Below are 25,943 nucleotides of genomic sequence, written 5' to 3' on the forward strand. Positions count from 1 at the left end.
TAGTGAAAATAAAAAAATTAAAGAAAAAATTGCCAGCTTTTCTTTAAAATTTCCTGATTTTTCCAGTATAAAAAAATTCCCTGATAATTCCAGGTGGGTGGCCACCCTGTATATACAATCGCAAATGATAACTCAAATCTTATATTGCAATGGTTTTTTCTTAACTTACAATAGAGTATTGCTTCAATAAAACCAACTAGATATTATCTTGAATACATTTTATTTATAAATTTTAACAATATATTAATACAGGGTTAAAAGTACCCTGAAAGCATCTGTTCAATTTGACTAGCAAAATGAGTCATTGATACCATATAATAGTGTACAACCTTCAGCAAATTTTCTTTCACAATAGGAGAGTAATATGAAGTCAATTTTAGGCCATGAAGAAAATGAGCTTTTCCTTTGAGAAGAACATATTGAGATGTTGCTCTTAAGTTGTGCATATTAACAGACTTCATGTTATCACTCCATAATAGATATATAAATATTGAAGAGCATATAACCAAAAGGAAGAAAAGGAAGGCCTTGAAAGACAAGTATTTTCCTACCAATAGAAAAAAAAAGTTATTTAATTTTGTAAGATAGAGATAATAACACAAAATCGATTTAATTTATTACATTGGGTCTGTGTGAATGAAATGTCTGATGGGAAGTAACTTTGGTTATAATCCCCAATGATAAGTAAACATAATTGACTAGGAAATTTCAGATTTATGAGTCATTTTCTTTTGAACATTTTGCAGTTAATGCTCCGAACAATCACATGGAGAACATTGTCACAGAGTTACTTTACAAAGTTTTGTATAAAAGACAATGAATTTGAAAAAGGAATCACAGGTCAGCAAACAAGAAAGCAATCTGCAAAATGCGCTTTAAATTAAACTCAGAAAACGAATTATGAGATTTCAACCAATCTTGGCCGCTATCAGTATACCAGAATCTGACAATCAAACTAGTTTTGGATAGCAGACATGGAGTTTTTTCTTGCAGTACACAATGGTTTGCCAATAGCTTTGTGTAATGTTTCACACGTAAATTAGCACTTAATCAGGAAAAAAACAGCGATAGTGTTTATAAGTATAAACAATAAACCTACAAATATTAATTTAGAGCAGAGACAGGAAGTGCACACAACTTTATCCAGAATAGTATTATGCAAGCTTACACACAGGTAAACATCACTAGCCTAGTTACACACATAAAAAATCACTAGTCTATATCCACACACATTTTAGTTTGAGTGAAGGGAGGTTCAGCTAGACAAGAATTTGTATCAAATCTTAAAATGCTAACAATGTCTCTGAAATGTAACCATTTATAGAGCACAGAGTTTGTCATACTAGAACACAATTTGAAACATAGTTTCCTCGAAATTCAAAGCACTGTGCATTTCACTGAAGTCAAGAACAAGAGAATGCCATGCTCTAAAAATGCCTTTAAACAGAGCTTTGCCATAATTAAAGTGCTGACAAAATAAAAGTTTATAAAAATGGCAACATGAAAAAAAAATTCCTTTATTTTAAAACAAAAAAATAATGCTGAAAACTTATTTCCCATATTACCAAACTTTATAGGAAAAGATAAATCTTGTAAAAACTTTTTAATGAAGTTAATCAAAAGAGCTGAGACTGAAAAAGATGAAGAAAACAAAAGAAACATAAAACTCCTCAGCATTTAATCAAAGCCTGCATCATATTCATTATTCTTGTTTTATTTTTCATCAAGATATCAGTGATTGTACATTAATAAGTTTTAGTCAAAAAAACTTTAGGCCCAAATCAAAACACAATGAAACAAAATCCTAATTTCTCTTTATTTCAGTTTATTGGCAATTTAATATTATTCTCAACCTCATCTCCTTCCTTTCAGAGGTGGGGGGAATTTCCTGTTCTCTTGAAACCTAAGCTTGATACAAATGCATGTTGGAGCTATTGCTGTCTTCACATTAACAATTAGGGGAGGGGTGAAGCTCTTTCCTTATTAAGTGCTTATATATATATATATATATATATATATATATATATATATATATATATATATATATATATATATATATATATATATATATATATATATATATATATATATATAGATTTGAGTGACATTTAATTTAAAGACCAGAGCACTTATCAGCAATTGATTGGTATTTCATAGTATCTTCTGTAAAAGAGAAGAAAATCTTGTTTTTTAAACTTCCGATAAACTACTAGAATCGATTATTCAAATTAGTCCAATTTGGGATAGTCATTTATTGTGCTGGATTTTTGGTTGTCACCATTTAAGTGTCATTTTTTTTTCAAGATATTTCATTTACACTGACCCAATACTATGTTTACCTTATCTTTCAGTCAAGACGAAATAAATTTTAATTAGGCGGCTTGTTAACCTTTTGCTTACGGCTGGTACAATTGATGGTCTAGAATAGCAGGTGCTATCAGGTGTTGTAAGTAAGAGGTTAAAAGCCTTCTATTGTTTTCAACTTAGATGCACGGTTTAGTTTTTTGTTGTAGTTTCCTTACATTTTGTATTTAAGAAATTTTATGACAGATGATCATTCTATAGTAAAACATTTTTCAAAAGAGATGGTAAATAAAAGCATTTTATATTGGATACAAATGCACATGATACTTCAAAACTTTCAGATATTTTTTTATGAATTGAAAGCAATAAAACATGTAAGTTATAATTTTAGATAGGTACTTTTATACTAATTGAGTACCTAATTCTAGATTTTTTAGTTTAAAATGATAAAAGCTGCTTTCAATTTGCAAGCTATGAAAAAAAATTCTTTTAATCTAAAAACATGCAGATATGTAACATTAAATAAACTGTATGAAATAGTTAATCTCAGAATTCTATATCGTAATTTTATGGGAAAAACTGGAAGAAACCTTAAAGTAATGTCCTGTTATATCCCCTATTTTTTAGGGTGACATTTTATCTTATGTGTTTGTAGGATAACGTTGAGAAACAACTAAGTCATATGTTTATATATTTGTGTAGATAGAGATGCTTATTTAATATTTCCTCTCAGCCAACATCCCTAGAACAACTAGGAAGATAGTACAATTATCATTTTATTCTGTGCCATTAATATTTATGAGAATGGAGATATACTTTAGGAGAGAAGAAAAAGAATTCTCAGCACAAATGTTAGGAAATTAATAAAATATATGCTTAAGGGCAATAACCAGTTGGAAAGGGGAAGAGAGATCACATTGGTGAGGAGAGGGAGAGCCAATATTGTAGCCTAATGCACCTTTCAGACGTAAAGAGCATCAAAGCAAGGCAAAACTGTTTAATGGCACAAAAGCTGGATATAGCTACATTGCACAAAACTCAAAATCATATTGTAACAAAAACATTGGTGTAGTTTAAAAGCAAATTCAACGTCATACCAATTAAAGCCAAGAGACAGGAAAAATAATTTACAATACCAGCCTAACTGTTGAAAAGTTCAAATAGAATATACTACCTCATATACTCTATTTTCTCACCATTCCAAATTTTAATTTCAACAAGTATTGGTTAATACTTTTGGTTAATACTTTGAAATAATGAAATACATACCAACTTTTTGAACACTCCACCTTACCCACCACTTTTTGAACACCATACATTCCCACCTTTCCTAACTCATGCACACAAAAATTAAAACAGTTTCAATAATATTAGATTATTAAAAAATAAAATTAAACTATGGAAAAAACTGAACCATTATATTGCAAATCATATACCTTTAGTTGAACTCTGTTCCATATCATTTTCACTTTCATATCCGTTTATCCCTAAAAAAATATGATTAAAGGAAAACATTGTTAGTTGCAGAAGTACTTTTATAATTATAGAACTTTAGAATTTTGATTTGAAAGTAAAAGTTTTTTTTTTCTTCCAGCATTGCATTGATGTATTTTCACAATAAAATAAGTTAATTAAAGAGCAAATAATTAAGATCAATTATAACAATTTCTAATAAAATGATAATAATTAAGTTGTACATTTTGGCTTATTTGTTATTCATTAAAAAAACTTCAGTGATGAGAAAAATCATTGATAGAGATACATACTATAATAGCACTGCCCTTGTGTTCAATAAAAGAAAGAAAATGAACTTCAGCTTTCTTTCATAAGTTTTATATATTATAACATCTAAAGCTATTTTTTAAAAACTATAGTGTAGACATAGAACAATTTGAAAAAAAAAAAAGAATTTAAAAAAGTGATTAAAAATTTGCAAACTGTTATTAAAAATGCTTCTTTTAGTTTTAAAAAAAAAGTACTACAAATACAAGTTCAATAATTTATTCAATACTACTGATCTGAAGATCATTAGAATGAAGTTTAAAATTTTAACATTATGTAAACTTAAATCGTAAAAAAAGAATTATAATAAAAATTATAATCTTTCAAGCTACAATCAATGCAAACAAAAAACATTGCTATACTGTTGTATTAATATTTTGCAAAATTCAAACATTTTAGTTGTTCAGAGTAATAAATTAAAAAATGAAATCTTCATATCAAAAAATAATGAAAAAGCATTATCACAGACAGAAAAAATTTCACCTTTTAAAATTTAAAAAAAAAGTTACATTTAAAAACAAATTATAATTTTTTATTTGTTAGGGTTGAGGGGCAAAAATGCTTTTTCTAAAATCCTTTCTACTACAGTAAAATTTTTTAACGTATCTAATGGATGTAAGCAAATTAAATATGACTCAATGCATTAATTTAAGTATTTAGAAAATGATTATTTACTATCTTACTATTAATGAGAGTCATTTTCTCTCGATCAAATAGAAATCCAGTACTTTATTTCGAAATTTCAAACACAGAAACTATTTCTTTAACCTTTTCATCAATTTTTAATTTAATTTAATCTTAAATTGTTTGATTTGTTTAAATTAGTAATCAGGTAAGGTAGAGATGCACTTTTTGCTAGTATTTATTATAGTTGTTTATTCTTTGGATCCCTGGCTGTGGGGCGTGAAACCTCCCTCTGTGAAGGAGATGAGTTTTTTTTTTCTTTCATTATACTCCCCAATTTACAATAGGGATAAGGTCTATTCAACAAATTCAGAAAACGCTTTTCAAAGAGCTTTTCGCAACTCAATAAATTGAAGTTAAACAAGCATATATAAAGTTAATAAGTCTAGAGGCAGCTGAACTCAGACTTCCACTTTTCAGTTTTGTTCTCACTAAAGTTATCTTCCCTGGCCTTTGGAGGGATTTAACTCTCCCTCTACCCACTTTACTACTTTTGAGATATGTGCTCCTCTTGTAATAGGAGAGCACAAATGTTGCACAATTTGTGCTAAAAGTAATAAAAAAATTTTTGGCCTTGACTTTTAGCACTGAAAAGATTGAGATTTCCCTAAGGAAAAAACATTTGAGATTGTGCTTTACGGCAGATTTTCATTGTTTAGATCACTTTTTCAGGTAAGAAAATTAATTTGCTTCGGTAAAAATTGAACAGAAGTAAAATATTTTAATTTTCAGAAAAAATAATAATATCTAAAAAATATCTGTCGATTTGGCACATTTCAGATAATATACCTATGGCAAAAGTCGCACATGCCATACCCTAGATTTTCCACTGAATATACAAGTATTACTAGGGTTTAAGTCAGTATGGCGACAATTGTTGCCAAACGTTCTACAAATGTTAGTAAAATCATATGCATGGGCGACAAATTTGTTGCCTTGAAATTTGTAATTCACAAAATAGTTTTTTCGCATTGAATTCCATGCATTTAAAAAGATCTTAAGATACTAATTTTATTATTCTACGTGCAGTACAGAATTCAAATGTATGGTATTCAAATGGAATAACTTAAAGTATCTGGTACAAATTATTTTTAAATTTAAATGTTGAAATTTCAAATTTACATATTGTTCTGTGCTTTGCATTCATATACTGATAGTGTAATTGTTCATCAATAAAATAATATTTTTTTTGCTTTTAGAATATTTAAACTTTTATGATTTTTATATAATTAATTTTTAATATAATATTTTGATAGCTCTTGCTGTCTCTGGTCCATGTCCATAAAATAGTAAATTTATATTTTAGCATTAATAGTTAAATATATAGAGAATAAATTTTTTTCATTTATTTTAATATAAAGGAGCTTTAACAATCTGCTCATTAACATAATACGGCATTAAACAAATATACCATGAAAATATTTTAAATAAATGCTAAATATTTTTTGTTAATTTTTTTTAACATAAAAAAACCATTTCAAAAATATGAAAATAATAAATGAAAACATAATGTGCATAGATTAAACAAATTTGTTCACACTGGTGTAAGAAAAAAATCTAAACATAAACTGAAAAATATAGTATATAACGCAGGATAGCACATAATTTCTATTTATGCTTTTAATTGTGAAGCTTAATGCATCTTTAACAAGATAAAAAAAAAGTTTTAAGTAGCGTGTAACAATAGTTTAGTTATTTCAGTTCACAAGTTTGTGCCAGTACTAACCAGATTTTGTGACTCTTTTGCAAGGAAAATGGTTTATTTCTGTCATAATACGAAGCGAAATCAATTTTAACTTTCTTTTAAATATTTTATTTACAAATAAAAGAAGAAAATAGATATATATTCTCTTTTTCCATCTACATAAACGAGCTATTGCTAAATGTAAATAAGAATTGCTAGATTAAGTAAACTATCTTCATGCGTTTTGGTTTCGTAATATCTATTAAAAAATTGAAAATGTCATACACAGAAAACATGATTAAATGACAGAAAATATAGATTACTTGAAGCGTTTCCATGGTCATTCTGCTGTTCTTTCTCAAGTAATAATTGAGCTTCTCTCTTAGCTTTGGACTCAGCTTTTCTTTTTTCTCTTTCTAATTTTTTTGACCTGCGCTGTTCTTCAAGTTCTTTATCAATTAAGGCTTGTTTAGCAGATTCTTTTTCTAAAAGAAAAGTATGAAAAGAAATGGAAAATATTATCTACTATTTTCAGTGCAAAAGGCAATGAAATGGACAAAAGTTATAAAACTTAAATTGTCTAAAGCAGCAATTAAAATAAAAAATACTGAAATAGTATGGGGACCTTAATCAAGAGAGTTGATGGCAAATCTTAAATTGATAAGTTGTGATAAGTTACGAAAAACTGATAAAATTAAGTTTTTAATTTGATTATTCCAAGTGTTCTACTTAGTTTATTAAAATTAGAATTTTACTATCTTAAGCATAAAAAATAGTAATCAAATATTTAGAGAGCATAATCCTATATCTAGGTCTCATCACATATACAAAATTAAAAACTGGGGGAATTCAGCCATTTTCTTAATAAGAGTTTGGGTGGCAAATAGTAATCATTCAAATGGACCCTGAATACTCTGCAAATTGCCAGGGCATTTAATGTAATGTTATTAGGGAAACTTTGCACACCCGGCTTTCTAATTTACTGAAAAAGAAAGCAATAAAAACATATTTAAACACTACAAGCCTTTCTTTTTTGCTTGGAAATTTACAGTTGGGCAAAATACGCTCGAACATTGAAAAAATAATTGCACAATTAGAATCTTAGCTAAACTTCACAAATGGTCCCACAGATGCAGAAATTAAAAAGAAATCACACATAGTCAGGTTAAGTTTGAAAATGTGCAAAAAGTTGGACCTTGATTGGCTATAATCCCTGATGCAGATGGATTGATTTATTCCTCTTTCTGTTTTTCTTTTTTTGACATTATCAGAACAGTAAAGAGAGAGAGAAGAGTATTTTTCGTTACAAATTTCAATAAAGATTGTTTTCCTTTCTGCCCTTTAGTGAGAAGGGTAACCCTGTTACTAAATTTTTACCATTCTCTCCAAAGTTAAAACAGAGATGTTAACAACCCTAAAAATGGTTTCAACAGTTTAATGCAGGTTTAGTAATTTTTTTATTTCACCATTTATCATGTTCAGAACATATAAATCTTAAAAGATTGGAAATTATGTATACAAACACTAAATAATCTGAACAAATACAAATTTCTTTTAAAAAAAGAAAACAATTTATGGAGAATGTGATAGAGAATGATAAATACCTCTAACTGCTTTTAATTTTTTCTGTTTTTCTCGCTCTAAATCAGAATCAATTGCTTGCATATAAGAAACAACCTAAAATGTAAAGTTCATAGTAATTTATTATAAAGATATATATATATATATAACTCGTGGCTAAAAAGCTAAGTAAGGTATTTAGGAGGAAAAAGAAGTTTTCATCGGGACAAGGTAGAAACTAGGTTTCAAACAGTACAAACAATGGGGAAAATAAAAACCAACAAATAATATTAATCATATATTTATTTATTAGCAGGTAGTGGTTTATTACTTATATCTGATACAAATTATATTATATTATATATACATATGCAAGTTAAGTAACAAACCATAGAACAAGTGAAATTATGAAGCTACCACCTGAATTTTGATAGTAAAACTAATTTTTTCAAAAACAAAAAAAAGCAAGTTTTTTTTTTTTTTTTTTTTAACTTTTAAAAACCTATAATGAACTAGATTTTCAATATGAGCTAATAATAATTAATTTAATATTAAAATCATTAATGAAATTATTACAAAAATAATCAATATATATCATATTATTGCAACTGTATGTAAATTGAAGTCTCATATCAAGAATCATCGGGACTTCGGCAAGTCTGGAAAATAGATTTTTCCAGATAAGTCTTGAAGGCAAACATCAAAACAGCCTTACTCAATAAAAAATAACAAAAGACAATAATTGACATCAATTCCAATCAACAAAAAATAAACCCACACTGTTTCCATGGTTTCGCAATTTTTGTTACAGATTTCCTCATGGTTTTTAAAATCTCGATATTTTAATATGCCATTATAACATGTTGCGAATTTCTAATCACCTATTTCAGTTGGTAGTCATTTCTCGATCCACTCGATTAGCAACAATTAAACATTGGATCTACTTGGCTTTGAAGATCGTTTTTCGGTAGCTATTAAAAACGGATTTTCACCTGGTTTCTAAAATGTCAATGTTTTAATACGTTATTATTTTGTCCAACAAAATTTCAATCCCACATTTCGCATTTAATTATTGACAATTCACTCACAATTCCACGTAAAATTAGGGTCAAATTTCTGTCAGTTATTTCTACAGACTTTCAAAGTTTTTTAATGATGCAGTATCATATATATGGGAAATTTTGAATTGGGCACTTGCAGAATTACTTTTTTATGCACTTGATTTATGATGATTTTATTGTGCACATGGTTTTGTCAATCACACTTTGGAATTTCTACATAGTTTTTAACATTTTGATTTAGTTTTTAATATAATATTATTATGATCGAATCACGCTTCTGAATAAAGATTTAATAACCCATTTTAGTCGAAACTATTTCATCTCAAATCTGAAATTTTTTCAAAATTAAGAAATTTTTGTGCACTCTGCAATTGAATGTGTGATTTGTAAGAGTAATAATCCTTTTATGCGAGGAATGAGAAAAAATACTTAATTTTTTCACGCTGTAGTGAAATGCTGAATTTTGTTTATGTGATTTTCATTTTTATTCCTGATTATAGTGGAAATTGGATTAAAAACGAACAAAATTTCGAAGTCAGGTAAAAATCATGAAGAAGCAGAAAAGAGGAGGATTCTCCCTTTATTTTTTTTAGCAAATTGTAACTGTAAAAAAAATAAATAAAATTTTTTGAAAAGAGTTTTATGTTTGATACAATATTTGATTGCTAAAAAGTGTCTGGAAAAAATATCTATCAGATAAACAGACTTCCAGAGATGGGACTTTGTATTGTATACATACATATATATACTTTTATTTTATAATTGTTGTTGAACAGCCGGCCCAATTTTTGGGCTTACAACTATTAATGTTCAACTCCGTAACCTTGTAATTTTGAACCCGATCAAGAAGACAAGGGACTTCCTGCACCAAGTATCCAAATACTTGATCCAGGACATTTTGAGACATTTAGACACTTTCCTTTTGAGGACGAACTAACCCGCATTTGTGATACATGGAGAGGAAAACCAAGAAATCTTCCCATGGTTAGGCTAACGGCAAGGGGACTCTAACCCACGATCTGTCTACCACTAAGGATATTTTAAGTCAGCACTGTGGTCGGAGCAAGCCGAATGCGTAATTCGTATTCAGCAGTCGTAGCTGAGATTCAAACCCTGTTCACCTCATTGGTAGACGAATGCTCTATTCCCTGAGCCATCATGGCTAGAAAATGTTTAACAGGAAAACATTAGTAATTACAATTGGTCCTTAAAATAAGGGTATAATATGGTTCACACAATTAGTAAAGGGAAAAACTTGAAATGTTAATTCATGCACACTTGAATCCAAAAATAGAATAAGACAGTATTTGAATGAGAAAATATGAAAAAGAGTAATTCTAAATAATAAATTAAAGAGGAAGAATTAAGATAAAAAATAATAATAAACCAAGATAATTAAAGCCTGAAATTTTCATTTTATTACAATATTTTATTCAAAAGTAATAAAATTTACTAATGTAAGATAGCATATGCACATACCTTTTTGGCGCAAGCTTGGCATTCTTTTTCATCCAAACAGTCGCCAGCAACTGTCTTCAATTTGCCTTCCAAAGGATTGTTTTTCAAGTCAAGCCAACGTAAGTTCTTCAATCTACAAAAGCTTACAGGAAGAGTTACAAGCTGATTTGAATACAAATCTAAATATTGTAAGTTATGCAGATTACCAAAGTTATCAGGAAGTTCAGAAAGACTATTGGCACTCAAATCAATTTTCACCAAGTGGGTTAATGTTGAAAATTCTCTCTGCACAGAAAAATAAATATGTGTCAGTTCCACATCGAAAAAATTACAGTATTTATTTTAGTTATTTCAGCTAATAAGAAATTATGTCCAATAAATACTTAATTTTAAACTTAAAAACATTTTATTACAATATTTGATACAGATATTTTTTTTATTTCCAATGGCAAGGAAAAGGGTACAAATAGAAAGATGAAATAAATAACGAATACAAATGTACGTAGGATAACAAAGAAAGAAGACCGAAGTTATTGCCTTAAAAGTTCTCTTGCTTCCCAGTATCTTGAGGACTCAGTGTGTCCATGAAGGACCCCACATAGAAGCAGGTGGTCCCTGCTCAATTTCTCTCCAGATTTACAAATAGGACAAAAAGGCGTGGTGGAAAGGCCTATGCGGTATAAGTGAGCAGAAAGACAATCGTGGCCTGTATATAAGCGGAAGGCCGCAACTGCATCACGTCTTGGCTTGATACAGATATTGCTACGAGGTAAAGTCAAAAAGTTCTCGGAATAGGTCAATTGCAAATTATTAAAAAAAATAGAATAATAATTTTACTTTTTTGGCCTACAAAGTAATGTCCTGTATCTACACACTTCTTCCAGCATTTGTGTAATTGTTGAAAATGCTCCTAGAGTCCACTTTTTGAGAGGTCCTACAGTCGCTTCGTTGCATTTTTGATCACCTCATCTGAATTCACTAAAAGCGCCCCTTCAATTTCATTTTTAGCAGCGGAAGCAGGTGAAAATACACTTGTGTTAGGTCGAGAGAATAAGGATGGTGTGTCAGAGTGGTAACACTGTGTTGCATAAAAGAAACAAATCCTTTGTTGTCCATTTTTCAGATCATTTTCATCTAATTATTACATAGTCATTTAAGGATCTCTAGGTAAAATTCTTTATTGATAGTTTGGCCTTTAGCAATAAATTCATAGAGAATGACACCCTCGTATTAAAAAAAACCCTCAAAAATTACTTTTCCTCGACTTTTGTCCAAGCAAAAATTTTCTTTTTTGGTGATATTTTTGCCTTTGATCCACTTGACTGACGTTCGTAAAGATACTCCATGTCTCTGTTAAAATTCTTTTAAAGTTGTCAGCTTCATCAACCATGTCAATCAAATCCCTGCACATGATCACTCTCACCTTATTTTGTTCAGGGGATAAGATTTTTGGAACCATGTGCAAAGAAAACATAATGCATATTCAAATCATCATGAAGAATGCTGCGAATACTCCCATGTGAAATATCGATTTTAAGAGGCAATAGCAATGATGGATATTTGTTTATCTGCCTGTACTTGAATGCACTCACCATTTTCATCTGCAGTGGAAGAGGATCCAATGATCACCTTGGATGTTTGTGCAACCTTCACGAAAACGCTCGTACGAAAGGCAGTTTTTTCATGGCAATGTTTTCATATAATTTCTTTTGCATTCCAAGCGTATCAGAATTATACGCTTGTAAGCGTATAAATTGATCACACCCAGTTGACAGTGAAACTACCTGAGGGGTACAAAATTTTATTCGGCCTTTTTATATTAGATTTATTTATTTTGCCACTTTTTTTATTCCATTGATTTATTTTTTACTTGGCTGCTTTATTTATTCCATTTATTTGTCTTTTATTCTGAGACATTTTTGATTAGTTATTAACTGTTCATTTTTTTATTGTTAATTGTTAGCTTGTTTTTTTAATCGTTATCAGTTGTTAGCTTGTTTTTCGTAGTTATTCATTGTTAGTTTCTTAGCATTAAGTGCTATTCTTTTGGGGGGGGAGGTGAGTGTCTTTTGTTAAAACAAAATGTTATCTAAAAGAAAAAACGAGAACAATAATCTCTCTCAGAAAAAGAAACAATTATTTCTTATTCGGAGGATTCGAATTATTTCTTCTGGAATTACTTCTTCTTTGGATTATTTCTTCTTGATTATAATATATAGATTATTATCTTAATTAAAAAAAAATAATTTAAGATGGGACAGTTTTAAATTCACCCCATCATAATCTACGATCGAAACTTAACTAAATTCATAGGTTTTCCTCAAATTAACAGTACAATTTAATTATCGCAATATATGAGGGCCACATTGGAACTTCCGAAGGAGAACCGAAATTCGGTAAATTCCGAAATACAGAATTTAGTCGGTCCAGTGAATGCCGGATTTCGGGTCCTATACAGTTCTGCCAACCTCTAAAAAAATATTTCTTTTCCAACGAATACATGCACAAATGTAGGTGACTATGCCAGGAATTTATTGACTCTTCCTCATATAACAATTAAAAAAGAAACAGCTTGACTGAAATATGCATTTAACCACAAATGATAGTAATCTTTAGTTATTTTAAGGTTGGATAACAGAATTCTAGAGTAAAAATTATCTGCAGGAATTTCCACTTATAACACTAGCTATCAATAATCAGAAAGCAATTAAGCAACACAGAAATATAGAAGGCTGTTAGTACAATTCGAGTTTTATTATTAAATAGATACCAAATTAAAAATCGTAAAACACTGAACTTTTATACTTTATTATAACATGATAAAATTAAATTGATTATTTGGAATAAATGAGATAAAACATTGTTAAAACCTTAAATTACTAAAAACTTGACAACAATGCATAAGACCATAATCTGTAACACACCAAACTATTTATTGTTGGTCAATTAGTAATACGAATGCTTCATAAGATCACAGGAAAATAAATACAGTAGAGCCCCGATTATCCGAGTTTACACTTTAATCGAGCTATATTTCTAGAATTTTTTTGTTCCAGTTTATTTTTTATTTTTAAAACTACAGCTGAAAAAAATCTGATTTCAACTTCCAAACACTCAGGAAAACAATATCCAACAACTTGATTTGATGAAATAATCGTTATTATAGTCAATAATGGAAGTGAATCTAGCGAAGATGATAAAGACAGTGAGGAGGAAAATCAACACATAAAAATCCCCCATACAGATGGATTAAAAGCTATCGAAAGTGCTATTGAACAAGAGGAGACATCAGCCTTACTGTTATCCCTAAAAAAAATGGTTAAACATTGCAGCAGAAAAGCGACAAAGTAATGTAAAACAATTAAGGACTTTAAGTAAAAACTTTTTCTCAAAAAGTGTTTTCTTTAGGAGTTTTTAAGTAAGCTTTTTAATTATAATATGAATTGTATGTGGTGTATTCCAATAAATTTTATATTTGTTAAATATATTACTTTTATACCTACTCTTTTTCTTTCCTTTTACATTATCTTCGCTTCAACCGAGTTTTTCTGTTATCCGAGTTGGTCGTCATTCACATTAACTCGGATAATCGGGACTTTACTGTAACTTTTATATACAAATACCACCAGTGACAGTGCAAATTATTTACCTTCCAAAAAAATCAATAAATAAAAAAAAAATACTAAAAAACAATTTTATTATAATGTAAGCACTGATAAAATTTTATTAATTAACAGGGCTTGCCAAAGAATTAAAAGGCAATTTTTGAAAGTGCGGGTTGGTTTTTTTCCTTCAAAAAATATTTTCATATTGTTGAATGTTAACGTCATTCAGACCTGTTAAAAGTTAACGCCATTAAGATTGCAAAAGTTAACGAATCAAACTAATCTGCACTCTATTTTTAATGATTTCATGGAAATTGATTTGTAAAATTAAGTGCAGAAATTAAGATTTGCAATTTTGTTTTCTTGTATATTTAAAAAAAGAAAGAGTAAATAAAGAAATTTGTCTGAAACATTGAAAATACTTCGCTACTACACCAGCTAATGCGTTATATTTACTTTTATGATGCATGAACTTAAACAAAATCCTTTCCAGCAAAACCTGTTATTAGGAATCAACTTTACATAATGAAACTAAACATTAACTAATTTTAAAACAACCAAAAATTTGAACAAAAATTGAAAATTGTACATTAAGTTCCAATGTTAACTGAATAAAATGATTAATAAAATACTATATGTGGGGAGAGTGTTGTTACAGACCATGTCAACTTTCATCTATGAAAAGATACCACCATAGAATCGAGTTAACATGTCTTATATACTAGTGAATTGTAGTTGTAATTTTGTACTAGTAAATACCCTACAGTACTCCCCCACCAGAATTTTAGCTGTGATAGAATTTGATGAACGGATGCCACTAGTTGATTCATTGCTGTTTTTTTGTGAGAAGTCGAGAGAGCTGTAATAAGATCATCGTACTTTTGAGCAGGGTTTGAAAAAACCCGGGGATTTTTGAAAAAACCCAACCCACCTGGGTTTTATTGAAAAAACCCGGGGAAAATTGGGTTTCATTTGAAAAAACCCGGGGAAAATTGGGTTTTTTCATTTAGTGCTCATAAATTTTACTGTGAAAATATTTTTATTTGTTAAATAGAGTTGTACAAGTAAACACTAAAATTTCATCTGACTTTTACCTGTAATAAAATTAAACTGGAATAAATATTTAATGGTCTTCCATGTTTTTATAATACGATTAACAGAAAGTGAAATTAAAATTACGTATAATTATAAAGAGTATCAGTTATTTGCCCCTTTTTTCAAATATTTAAATAAATATATGCATCTTTAGATACATTTTAACTTTATAGTTTCAAAAGACAAATTAATCTTAAAATTACAAAAAAAGCATATATAAAAAGTTATAGCTTATTTTTTTAAAATCAGAAAATAAAACTTTAAATTTGTTTATTGTTGTTTAATGTATCACTTAATAGAAATTTTTTTTTGTTTGCTTTCATTATTTTAAACATGATTAAAAGAAACAAAATAAATTGTATTCAAATGAAATCTTAAAAATAATATTTAAAAAATCTTAAAAGTAATATTTTAATTTTTAACTGTTTTTTAATTGTGATAAACTTTCTCCAAATAGTTAAAAATTGTCAGCAGATGTTAAGAGTTAACTTAAAAAAAAAGGTCCAATTTTTTCCTTTATTATTATTATCATACAACAGATTCAAAGGGTCTACATTTCTCTCTTAGATGGTGATACACTTTTACGAGTTTTGTAGCTTTATCTATTCCTAATCTATTTCGAAGTTTACTCTGCACCAAACCGAAACTTGAAAAGTGTCTTTCGATAGAGACAGAGGATGATGGTGCTGAGTTCAAATAAAAAAGAATTGACAGAAATTTTGTGGAAGCTAGGAATTTTATTTATTTATTTACTTATTTTTTTTGCCATAATTTACCACTATTTTTTGCACTCAAGCATCATTGATTTTGGAAAGTATTCAGGATCGGAAATTTTGAATGCCATAACACGTGGCAGAAATTCTGGATGATGCTTAGAAAGACAGTTTTCTGCTAATTGGTCCTGTTCATCATTTAAAAATTGTCCCCTTGTTTCGGGATCCAGGACGCATATGCTAATAAATGATGTGGCTGAACAGCCTGATTGAATTTTTTTACAAAATGTTTATGGGGTTCTAATTCATCACACGATAGTAAGTTAATTCATAAAAGCTTCTGAAGTTGAAAGGTTTTCTAATTGAAGCTTTTTTAAAGCTTCAGAAACAATTGATATCTGTTTTTCCAAATAGATAGTTTATTGGTAAAGCCCAACATTATTTAATATTTTTGACATATCAGTGTTTTCACTACAGCGCGAGAACGCGAGAATCTCGCATATTTTTTTCTTTTCTCGCATTAAAAAATGATTACCGCGAGAAATTCGCGCATTCTATAAATCAATTTCGAAATTCGCGAATTTCTCGCATTTTGGAAAAAGCTTCGATTTACGCCATTTAAAATAAAATCCGCTTCACTTTTCTTCCTGGATTCTTTCATTATTTTCAACATTTGCCCTGTTATCTAGCTTCCCTATTTATCAGTATTGTTCAGAACCTTTTCGAACAACAGAACACAACCCCTCCGAACCCCTTTCGGAACACATTTCTCTGCAACCACGTGTTTACCGTAGATAAGGTTTTTTCATGTAAGATGTTCAAATTTTTTATGCGCTAATGTAATATGGATAAATACCTAGTAAAGGCAAAATCTTCTATGATGATGCAGCAAAAATATTAAATGCTTTAAAAAATAGAAGACGTTAAAAATGTATTATAACAAACAAAAAAAAAGATTTTTTTCCAAGTCTATTTGTGTTTTTTTAGTTTTTAGAAATCTCACTTAACTTTCTGAAATCTCACCCTGTTTTTGAGAAAGGGTGAGAAATTCTCACCGATTTTTTTTCTATGATGAAAACACTGCATATTATTATTAGATTCATTTTGATGTTCAAGAACAATCTCTTCATATTTATGGTAATTATTGGCAAAAGTTTTTACGTGCTCATAATATGAATTCCACCTAGTTTTATTGGGTCATCAAGCAGTTTTTTTCATTTGCCCATCCATGTGCTTGATGCACATTTCTAAAATATTTGTTAACTTCAACGATGTGTCCAATGATAGTATTAGGAGCTACTTCTTTTTGAATCAAATTTTAAAAAAAAACAATTTGTGAAAAAACATCAAGTGGGTTTTTTCAAAGTGGGCCCACTTGGGGAACCCTGGTTATATGTATTTCATATTAAATTTAAATAGCGCATTATCACTACCTATTTGAATCTTCTTTATTGTTAAGTGCATTATGTTTCATAATTTTTTAAATTAGGAACTATAAAATATAAATGCAGTAATATAAAAGGAACAAGTTTATTAATCTTTTTGTTTTCACACACATTTATTTACTATATTTATTAAACATATGGATATTACCTATTATAAAATTATAATCTGTAAATATTTATAATCAGTAAAAACTAAAATTTCATCTGACTTGAGTTAAATAAAAAACTGAAATAAATATTTAATGGTCTTACATGTTTTTATAATAAAGTTAATAGAAAGTGAAATTAAAACTACGAATAATTATAAAGAGTATCAGTTACTTGTCCCATTTGTTTTCAAATAATTAACCCTAGGAAAATGATTTCATTTTTAGATAAATAATTTTAAAAAGTTCTCTTATAAAAAGTTTTAGATTTTTTTTTTTAAAGCCAGAAAATAAAACTGTTCAAATTTGTTAATGTATCACTTGGTAAAAAAAGAAAAAAAAATTTCTTTTCAATTTTTTTAAACATATGAATTAATAATAATAACCTGTTTATTAATATATAAAGCATGCAACTATATTTGAAAAATTGATCTTTTCAGAGTATATTATTTAAATCTTTATTTGATTTAATATCATTAAAATATTACTTTTTGAAAAAACCCACTTGAAGTTTTCAATAGTAGATACCTACTATAAAATTACATGAAGATTCCAGTTTCTTTTACAATTACGAATAATTATAAAGAGTATCAGTTACTTGTCCCATTTGTTTTCAAATAATTAACCCTAGGAAAATGATTTCATTTTTAGATAAATAATTTTAAAAAGTTCTCTTATAAAAAGTTTTAGATTTTTTTTTTTTAAAGCCAGAAAATAAAACTGTTCAAATTTGTTAATGTATCACTTGGTAAAAAAAGAAAAAAAAATTTCTTTTCAATTTTTTTAAACATATGAATTAATAATAATAACCTGTTTATTAATATATAAAGCATGCAACTATATTTGAAAAATTGATCTTTTCAGAGTATATTATTTAAATCTTTATTTGATTTAATATCATTAAAATATTACTTTTTGAAAAAACCCACTTGAAGTTTTCAATAGTAGATACCTACTATAAAATTACATGAAGATTCCAGTTTCTTTTACTTTACTGATATTAAAAACTTAATCATATAAATCATGACAAATTTATGCTGCACTATAAATTATATAAAAGTAAATGCAAAACAATAAGTTTTAGTAAGAAAAAAATTTTTTTTTTTTTGAAAAAACCCGCTTATCGTTCCAAGTGGGTTTTTTCAAGGTGGGCCCGCCCAATAAAACCCGGGCGGGTTTTTTCAAAGTGGGCCCACTTGGCGAACCCTGCTTTTGAGTGCTGATCGTGAGAACTGCATTAAGTTCACAAATATGGTTGCTCCTGTGTTGCCTTTAGCAGTCAAGTGGATACGTTGTGAACGATTGAATCTGAGCAGCAACAGCGCTAGGAGTTTGTTAATATCGCAGTCAGAAGTACCAAGTCAACTGTTCAATGTGGACCATCCATCGAAGTAGGCTTGTTTAGATCAAAATGGGAGTTTCTGCCAAGGTAGGCATGTTCACATCACGTCCGAAGGTCACCAATGTGGGGAGAGTGTTGTCACAGACCATGCCAACTTTCATCTATGATAAGGTACCCCACCATAGAATCGAGTTAACATGTCTTATATACTAGTGAATTGTAGTCGTAACTTTGTAGTGGTAGATACCTTACACTATAACAAAATTTTACATTGCAACAAAACAAATTATAAATAGGTATCAATTACTTCACTTTCTTGTTAGAACTAAATCATACCTTCTTATTTAGTACTCAGGAAAATAAAATTTACGTATTTTTGAAAAAAAACTTGGATTTCATCAAAAACCCAATAAACCTTAGGTTCTTGATGCAAAACCTAGTCGGGCTGGGATTTTTCAAACCCTGTTTCTTACAAATTTGTTTAATTTTTAGTACAATCATGAATTTTAAAAATGTAATGCCTTGTATAAATTTAGTTTCTTATTACTCATTGAAATATTATACGAATTTATTTAATTCTTCAAGATTTTAGGAAATAGTTTTCATTATGGATTCTAGTTCAAAAAATTTTTCTGATACTTCTGTTCTTAATGTTACCAGTAGAACTGAATTTCTCGAATTCTGTCAATTTTGAAGGTTAGTGTGGGTCTTCTACTTGGGTACCTTCATAGAGTATCATTCTAGGCAAAAGGCAGAATATATTAATGAAAGGACTTGCTTTCTTCCCCTTGCCTGAAGTTCCCTATGAAAAATTGTTTTTATAAACCATAGTGATGCTGAAAAATTAAGGACTTTTAAGAACTTTAAACTAATATTAAACATTTTTAAGGATCGTGGGAACCCTGTAATAAATATATACCCTTTTATATATATATATCCAGCTTATAATTTTTAGACCTGGTCATCATATGCCATTATTTTAAAATATCTTTCAATTAAAAAATATAAGACTTTAGGTTTTTTATGTTCATTCAAGTCAAAATTTACGAGTAAAATTTAGATTAGAAAAAAAGATACAATTAGAAGAAGTTTATTGGCAGTTTTATTCTATACAAGTAGGCTAATTTTACAAAATCTAAGTTTATCTATTATTATATATTTACAACATAAACATTTTTAACAATTAAAGGTCTTGTAGAAAGATATCAGTACTAGTCAGATTTGTCACAAGTATAGAGAAGAATTTTGCCACAGGGCAGACTTATTTCTATCATGCTTGGAAAAATATGGGGAAGGAAAGGGAGTACCTAAAGATAAAAGCTGTTCGAAAATTTCCAAAGCAATGAAGACTGGCAGCTAACAAGAATGCAGAATGAATTTTTAAGCACAAGTGAGAGATAGGGGTGATGTCCTTTCTATGGTCTGTTATTCAAAAAAGAATATGCCTCCCTGCTTTAAAAAAGAAGACTGTTGTATAAAACAAAACATAATAAATTATAGTTTTAACAGATTAATATATATTTAATGTGCTTTAAAAATTTACGAAACCTAATATTAAACTCCTCTACGCAGCAAATTGTAAAACTAACATGAACTACTTGTGATTAGTTTGATAATTTATTAAAAAACTTACCGGTAAAGTGCAAATGCGATTACATGATAAATCGAGCATTGTGGCTTTAGTGGCAGCAGCCTGAAAATTTAAAAAAGAAAATTAATTAACAAAAAATGCATTTACCGTATAACAATAAATAAAACAATTTTTGTCGAACGAAAAGCTACCAATTCTTTCACGGGAACTTCCGTCAACTGATTCAAACTTAAGTCAAGTTCATTTCCATTTATTTTTTCCTTCAGAGACATATTGATAAAGAAGAGATATTAATAGAAGTTATATACTTATCAAACTATTATTAGTTCAGTAACCATCTATGATGATAAATCAAGCCTTCCTTACTTCCACAGCTTACGCAGACGCAATCAGATTTAATTCAAACGAAAACTATCAGTCCGTGGACAATCTGCGATGCTTCAAACTGTTTAAACTGATAAAATATGATCAGTTTTGAATGAAATTCATTTTGGTAATCCATCTCATCTCTTTAAATGCAGTAACTGAAAAAATTGAATCAAACGGAATTCGTAGTTATATATTGTGAAATTTAATGAAAAGCAATACGATTTCAATTAAATCGATATTGTAACTGTCAATTTAGTGTGAATAAAATGATTATTTCAACAGTTTAAATTAATTGATTTTATTCATTTTTAATGAAAAAATTCTTTTAAAATAAAACTTTGTGGTATTCCGCTTATTTTTAAATTTCTTGTTTATTTTTAAATCTTATTTTAAAAAACTCTGGCAATTGAAAGTTAACTGTAAATAAAAATATCGTCTGCCCATGCCGCGCGAGAGTGGAAACTAGAGCTTCTGTCAACAATATTGTGATACTTAGTTCTTATTTATATATTTTACTGTCTTATTATTACCTTTTCGTAGATTATTTTTATTAAAATCTGTTTCCATTATGTCTTCCATTAAATGGTTACCTTTGGAATCCAATCCTGAAGTAAACTATTTAACTATTCGAACTGCGTTCTAAATTTCGTTTTGTTTTTCATTGAATACTCTAATTATTATTTTCTTTTCCAGGTGATGAATAAGGTAGGATTGCCGATTTCTACGAAAATTTTCTTCATTTTATAGCCAGAGCAGTAACATATATTTCTATTCATTAATACACTTTTTGTGATTCTATTATGTTGTGTGTTCTACCGAATATCCAGAAGCCGATACTTAACTTCTTTTTTATAGCACAACCAATTACTGCTGTACTTTGTTAAATAAAAATGAAACATATACCCATTATTTGAATACTAAAATATTGAGCCTGTTTTATCAAATTTGTAATTTAATCAGCTTATAGAATTGGAGTAGGGTATCTTTTGAACCAGGGTTCTGGATTTTTTTAAAAAAGTAATAAATAAATTTTTTTTATATATTTTGTTAAATCTAATTCTTTTATTTAAATTTATTTGTTTTTTTTTACAGATATTTAAATGCTTAAGTTTATTTTTACTAAAATTTTATAAATGTAATTGAAGTTATAAAAATAAATCATAACAATACAGTTCACTGTTCAAACACTATTATTGCATTAAAAATTGTCATATAGTATTCCATAATACATATGAATGCAAGACTCAAATTATTTGAAAATGAAAGAGATGTTTCGTAAATTAAAATGTAAAATTTCTATTGAGAAATAGACTAACAAACAAGTCAAAAAATTTATTTCACATTTAGTTATTTTTTAGTATTTGTAATGACAGCATAAATTTAATTACAATAAGCTTTAATTACAATTATTTTCTATTACCTTTGCGTAATAATTTTTAGACACTATTTACTTTTTGTAGCTGTTATTTATTTTTGAATATTTGAAATGACAGAATAAGTTCTGTTGCCTCTAATTACAATTATTTTCTATTAACATTGTATAATAATTTTTTTGTTAGTAACTGTGGAAGTTTTTATGGCTTTTACTTTTTTTTTATATAGCATTCCATAATTTCCAGCTTGTTTAATGCTAGAAAATGAACTCTAAATTTATATTCTAATTTGTTCTAAGTATATATTTCTAGGTATAATTTTATAGAACATTAAAGTTCAATATTCTTATAATTTCTAACCAATAAGTGCCATATCATACAAAATATTCTTTTTTATTACTGATGAATTTTAAATGTAGTGTATAAATTTTTGGTATATTCCAACAAAAGGTGTTCTAAATTATTTTATTTGTTTTCAAATAACTTTTGATGACCTAACATGAGACTTTGAAGTCTGTATTGCAGTAAATATATAAAAATGCACTGGCAAAATAGAAAATCCCAATACCAAGAAAAAGTTGTGCTGGATAAACTAAATTTGGTAGGCATCTTTATACAGCTAAAAAAATGTCCATTCAAGCTTCGTACTTGGTGCTAGTATCACCAATGTAAACATGGGTTGCTTTAAATACATGTTCTACAGTTCTTAAGAGTCATTTTTCATAAAATTTTCGCATAGTGAGTTGTTGTTTGTAAAGAATGCCTTTAAGAAGACAATATCAACAGCTCACTGACTTTGAACATTGTCGTGTAGTAAGGCTGTGAGAATATGGTTTTTCTTTCTGCGATATTGCAGAAAGACTAGATACTAGGCTGCCACGTGGCACTACTCAGAGGGAAGACAGCCGCGCATGGCATCTGCATCAGAAATTCGAGCTGCAGCTGGCACTGCAATGACACAACCAACTGTTACAAATCGGCTCATTCAAGTACAACTCCAAGTGAGATGCTCTGTAGCTTGCATTCCACACACTCCAAACCACTGCCGTTTACAACCTGAGTGGTGCTGAGCTACACTCACTTAAGGACAGAGTGGAGATCTATCGTGTTTTTGGATGAAGGTTAGTTCTGTCTTGGGGACAGTGATAGCCATATTTTGGTTAGGAAGAGGCCAGGTGAGTGTATGCTTTTGATCTGTCTTCGACCTGGACACACTGGACCTACACCTGGAGTTAGATCTCAGGAACAATTTGCTGTGACAGTAAGAACCCTCTCCTGGTTATTCCACATGCCTTGACTGCAAATTCGTTTGTCAACCTGGTGATTCAACCTGTGTTGCCATTCATTAGCAACATACAAGGGGGTATTTTCCAATAAGATAACACTGGCCCTCTTGCTGGTGTTGTAACCCAACATGCTCTACAGAATGTGGACATGTTGCCTTAGTCAACTAGATCACCAGATCTTTCACTAATGGAGCACGTATGGGACATCATTGGATGACAACTTCAGCGTCATTTACAACCAGCATTAATTATCCCCGTATTGTATGACCAAGTGCAACAGGCATCAAATTCAATCTCACAAAATGACACAATGCATGCCAGTTTGCATGCTTGCATTAAATTTTTTTATTATGACACCGGTTATTAATGTAACAGTGTTTCATATTTGAAATAGTTTTTCTCTTAATTGCATTAACCTGTGATCTTCTAACTTTTAATTAATTAAATATATTACTCAGTCAAACTTATTGCCAAAATTTCATTGCTGTACAATTATATTTTCTTGGTGTTAGGATTTTTTTCTCATTGGTGTATTAAAAAGCGACACATTATTGTACTTGGTAAAAATGTTATTCTTTGATAAATCTTAGAATCTCATATCAAGAAATTTAATTTTAAATAAATGAATTATGACGAATCCGATTTTCTTGTAACCTTCCGGGTAATTGTTAAAATGAAATTAAATGTGTAAAAACTTGTTTGTTTTGGTCACAGTGAATAAAGTGTTCAAAACTTATCACTAATTACAAGCCTAAACTAATAATACTATACTCTTTTATAAATATATTTTGGGACAATGAGGATTGTATTAAATTTTGTACTAATATTCAATCACAATTATATGTTTGAAAATTAAATTGAAACATAATCAATTGATCATAACAAGGAGTCATATTACCTTTTTTCTATCAACATTTGTTAAAGGGAAAAAGTTTTCTAGGTAAGTAAACTGTAATTAGAAGTTAAGTGAGTTTCAAGTTAAATAGTGTTTTAAATAATTTGATTCAAATCATGTTATATAGTTGATTAGTTAACTCGTGGTTTTCGAATATGATCGGAAATACTCGATTTCACATTATTCACTTCATTGATCTGAGTCACTTGATTAAAATCTTTGATCGAAGTAGTGATTGGAATCACTGTTTTGAGTACCAGGTTTAAATCAAATTGGTGATCTGATTCTCATGATTCGTACAGTACTGGACAATTTAAGAAGTTTACAGTTTCAATGCACTATAAAGAAAAATATCGGGTATATGTTACTGACAGCAAAATTGTGTGGGATTATTTTTAGTTTTTTCAGAGATAGTCACAGATGCTCTATGTGTGACCTCTTAGTCATACAATACACATTGAACTAGTAATCCAATTTTGATAGAAATGTTTTCCCAATGAGATAAAAACTGAAAAGTGGACCAACTATCCGGTTTTTCTTTACTTCTATTTGTTAAAATATATATAATAGTTACAACAAACTAAAATTTAGGAAAGATGGGAATTCTAATTATATAATTATTAACACACTTGACAACTCCCCCACATTGAAGCTAGTTTTTGTATCAAATATTCCATTGCTTTTTTATTATTTTTCTAGGTTTTTTAATAATGTTTTTTTGATAGACAATTTTAACAGTGTTTTAATATTTTTTATGATGTTGATTATTGTTTAATGTCTCAAATTCAATGTTCATTAAATTTTCAAATGATAAATTTGATAATTTTCTTGTTTACTTTTGCATAAAATTTAATTGTTTAGTTGCATATTAACTATTTTCATTTTTGTGTTTATTGGGACTATTATCAATTGTTTAAAATGTTATTGAATACAATTTATTACAGTAAAAAGATCTTCATAGCACAAAGATCTCGAAACATTACACTTTATATTTTATGTTAGATTATAGGTTATTTCACTTTAAATATGGTAATATTAGTTTGGAGCAGATCAATCTTAAATTGCTTTAAAATAATTTTTAGATACAAATACTTAAAAACACACAAAAGTGTTTCTTTAGTGTTTCATTTACAATAAATACTTTAGTGTTTCATTTACAGAAGAAAAAGAAAAAATTTTTTTTGCCACATTAGAACTAATAAACAAATTAATCAATTTTGGTTTGCTTTGCTTTTTAAATTTTAACCTCATAGCAACAAATAACGTAAAAAGTCGATAGTTCTTACTTAGTTACAGACATTTCTTAAATAAAAATTTCATATTTTACACCCACAAAGCTAGTGTGGTTTATGGAGAATTGAAGCCTTTATAATTGTGTTATGTAGCTCTTCTTTTACAAAGTTTTCAATTTAAGGTATCATTACTTAACTGGCATTTATTTAACTTAAATTTTGATGTTCTAACATATTTAATTAAATTACTGATAAAAAAAATTTAAGAAAAAATGACTTCTGAAGAGTCATTGTTTACATTTCATTTGGAATATGGAT

At 28.6% G+C, this 25,943-nt stretch overlaps 2 protein-coding genes across 5 annotated transcripts in view; one reads left to right on the top strand and one right to left on the bottom strand.

Moving 5' to 3' along the window:
* Window positions 1–203: 203 nt before the first annotated feature.
* On the bottom strand, window positions 204–21,056 carry LOC107450105 (leucine-rich repeat-containing protein 59). Of its 2 annotated transcripts, none has more exons than XM_016065842.3 (7): window positions 20,662–21,056; window positions 20,513–20,572; window positions 10,555–10,818; window positions 8,059–8,131; window positions 6,778–6,939; window positions 3,741–3,791; window positions 204–547 (listed from the first exon to the last, which is right to left on the bottom strand). In XM_016065842.3, exons 1-7 carry the CDS (start codon window positions 20,740–20,742, stop codon window positions 255–257), a joined length of 984 nt encoding a protein of 327 aa, XP_015921328.1. In that variant the 5' UTR covers window positions 20,743–21,056; the 3' UTR covers window positions 204–254. The 2 variants fall into 2 exon arrangements, with proteins under 2 accessions (XP_015921328.1, XP_042898059.1); XM_043042125.3 differs by having other exon boundaries at window positions 20,837–20,956.
* Window positions 21,057–21,254: 198 nt separating this feature from the next.
* LOC107450099 (ubiquitin carboxyl-terminal hydrolase isozyme L3) overlaps window positions 21,255–25,943 on the top strand; it is a 91,611-nt gene continuing 86,922 nt past the window's right edge. The window contains exons 1-2 of one of the 3 annotated variants that reach the window (XM_016065825.4): window positions 21,264–21,449; window positions 21,533–21,544. In XM_016065825.4, coding sequence (XP_015921311.2) covers window positions 21,408–21,449; window positions 21,533–21,544 — 54 coding nt within the window. In that variant the 5' untranslated portion in view covers window positions 21,264–21,407. Of the gene's footprint in view, window positions 21,450–21,532; window positions 21,545–25,943 lie in introns of all 3 variants that reach the window. The other 2 variants (XM_071187481.2, XR_015430567.1) reach the window with 2 other exon arrangements.

Source organism: Parasteatoda tepidariorum, chromosome 11, assembly GCF_982258835.1.
Source record: "Parasteatoda tepidariorum strain Cologne lab strain chromosome 11, Ptep-v5.0, whole genome shotgun sequence".
NCBI lineage: Eukaryota > Metazoa > Arthropoda > Arachnida > Araneae > Theridiidae > Parasteatoda > Parasteatoda tepidariorum.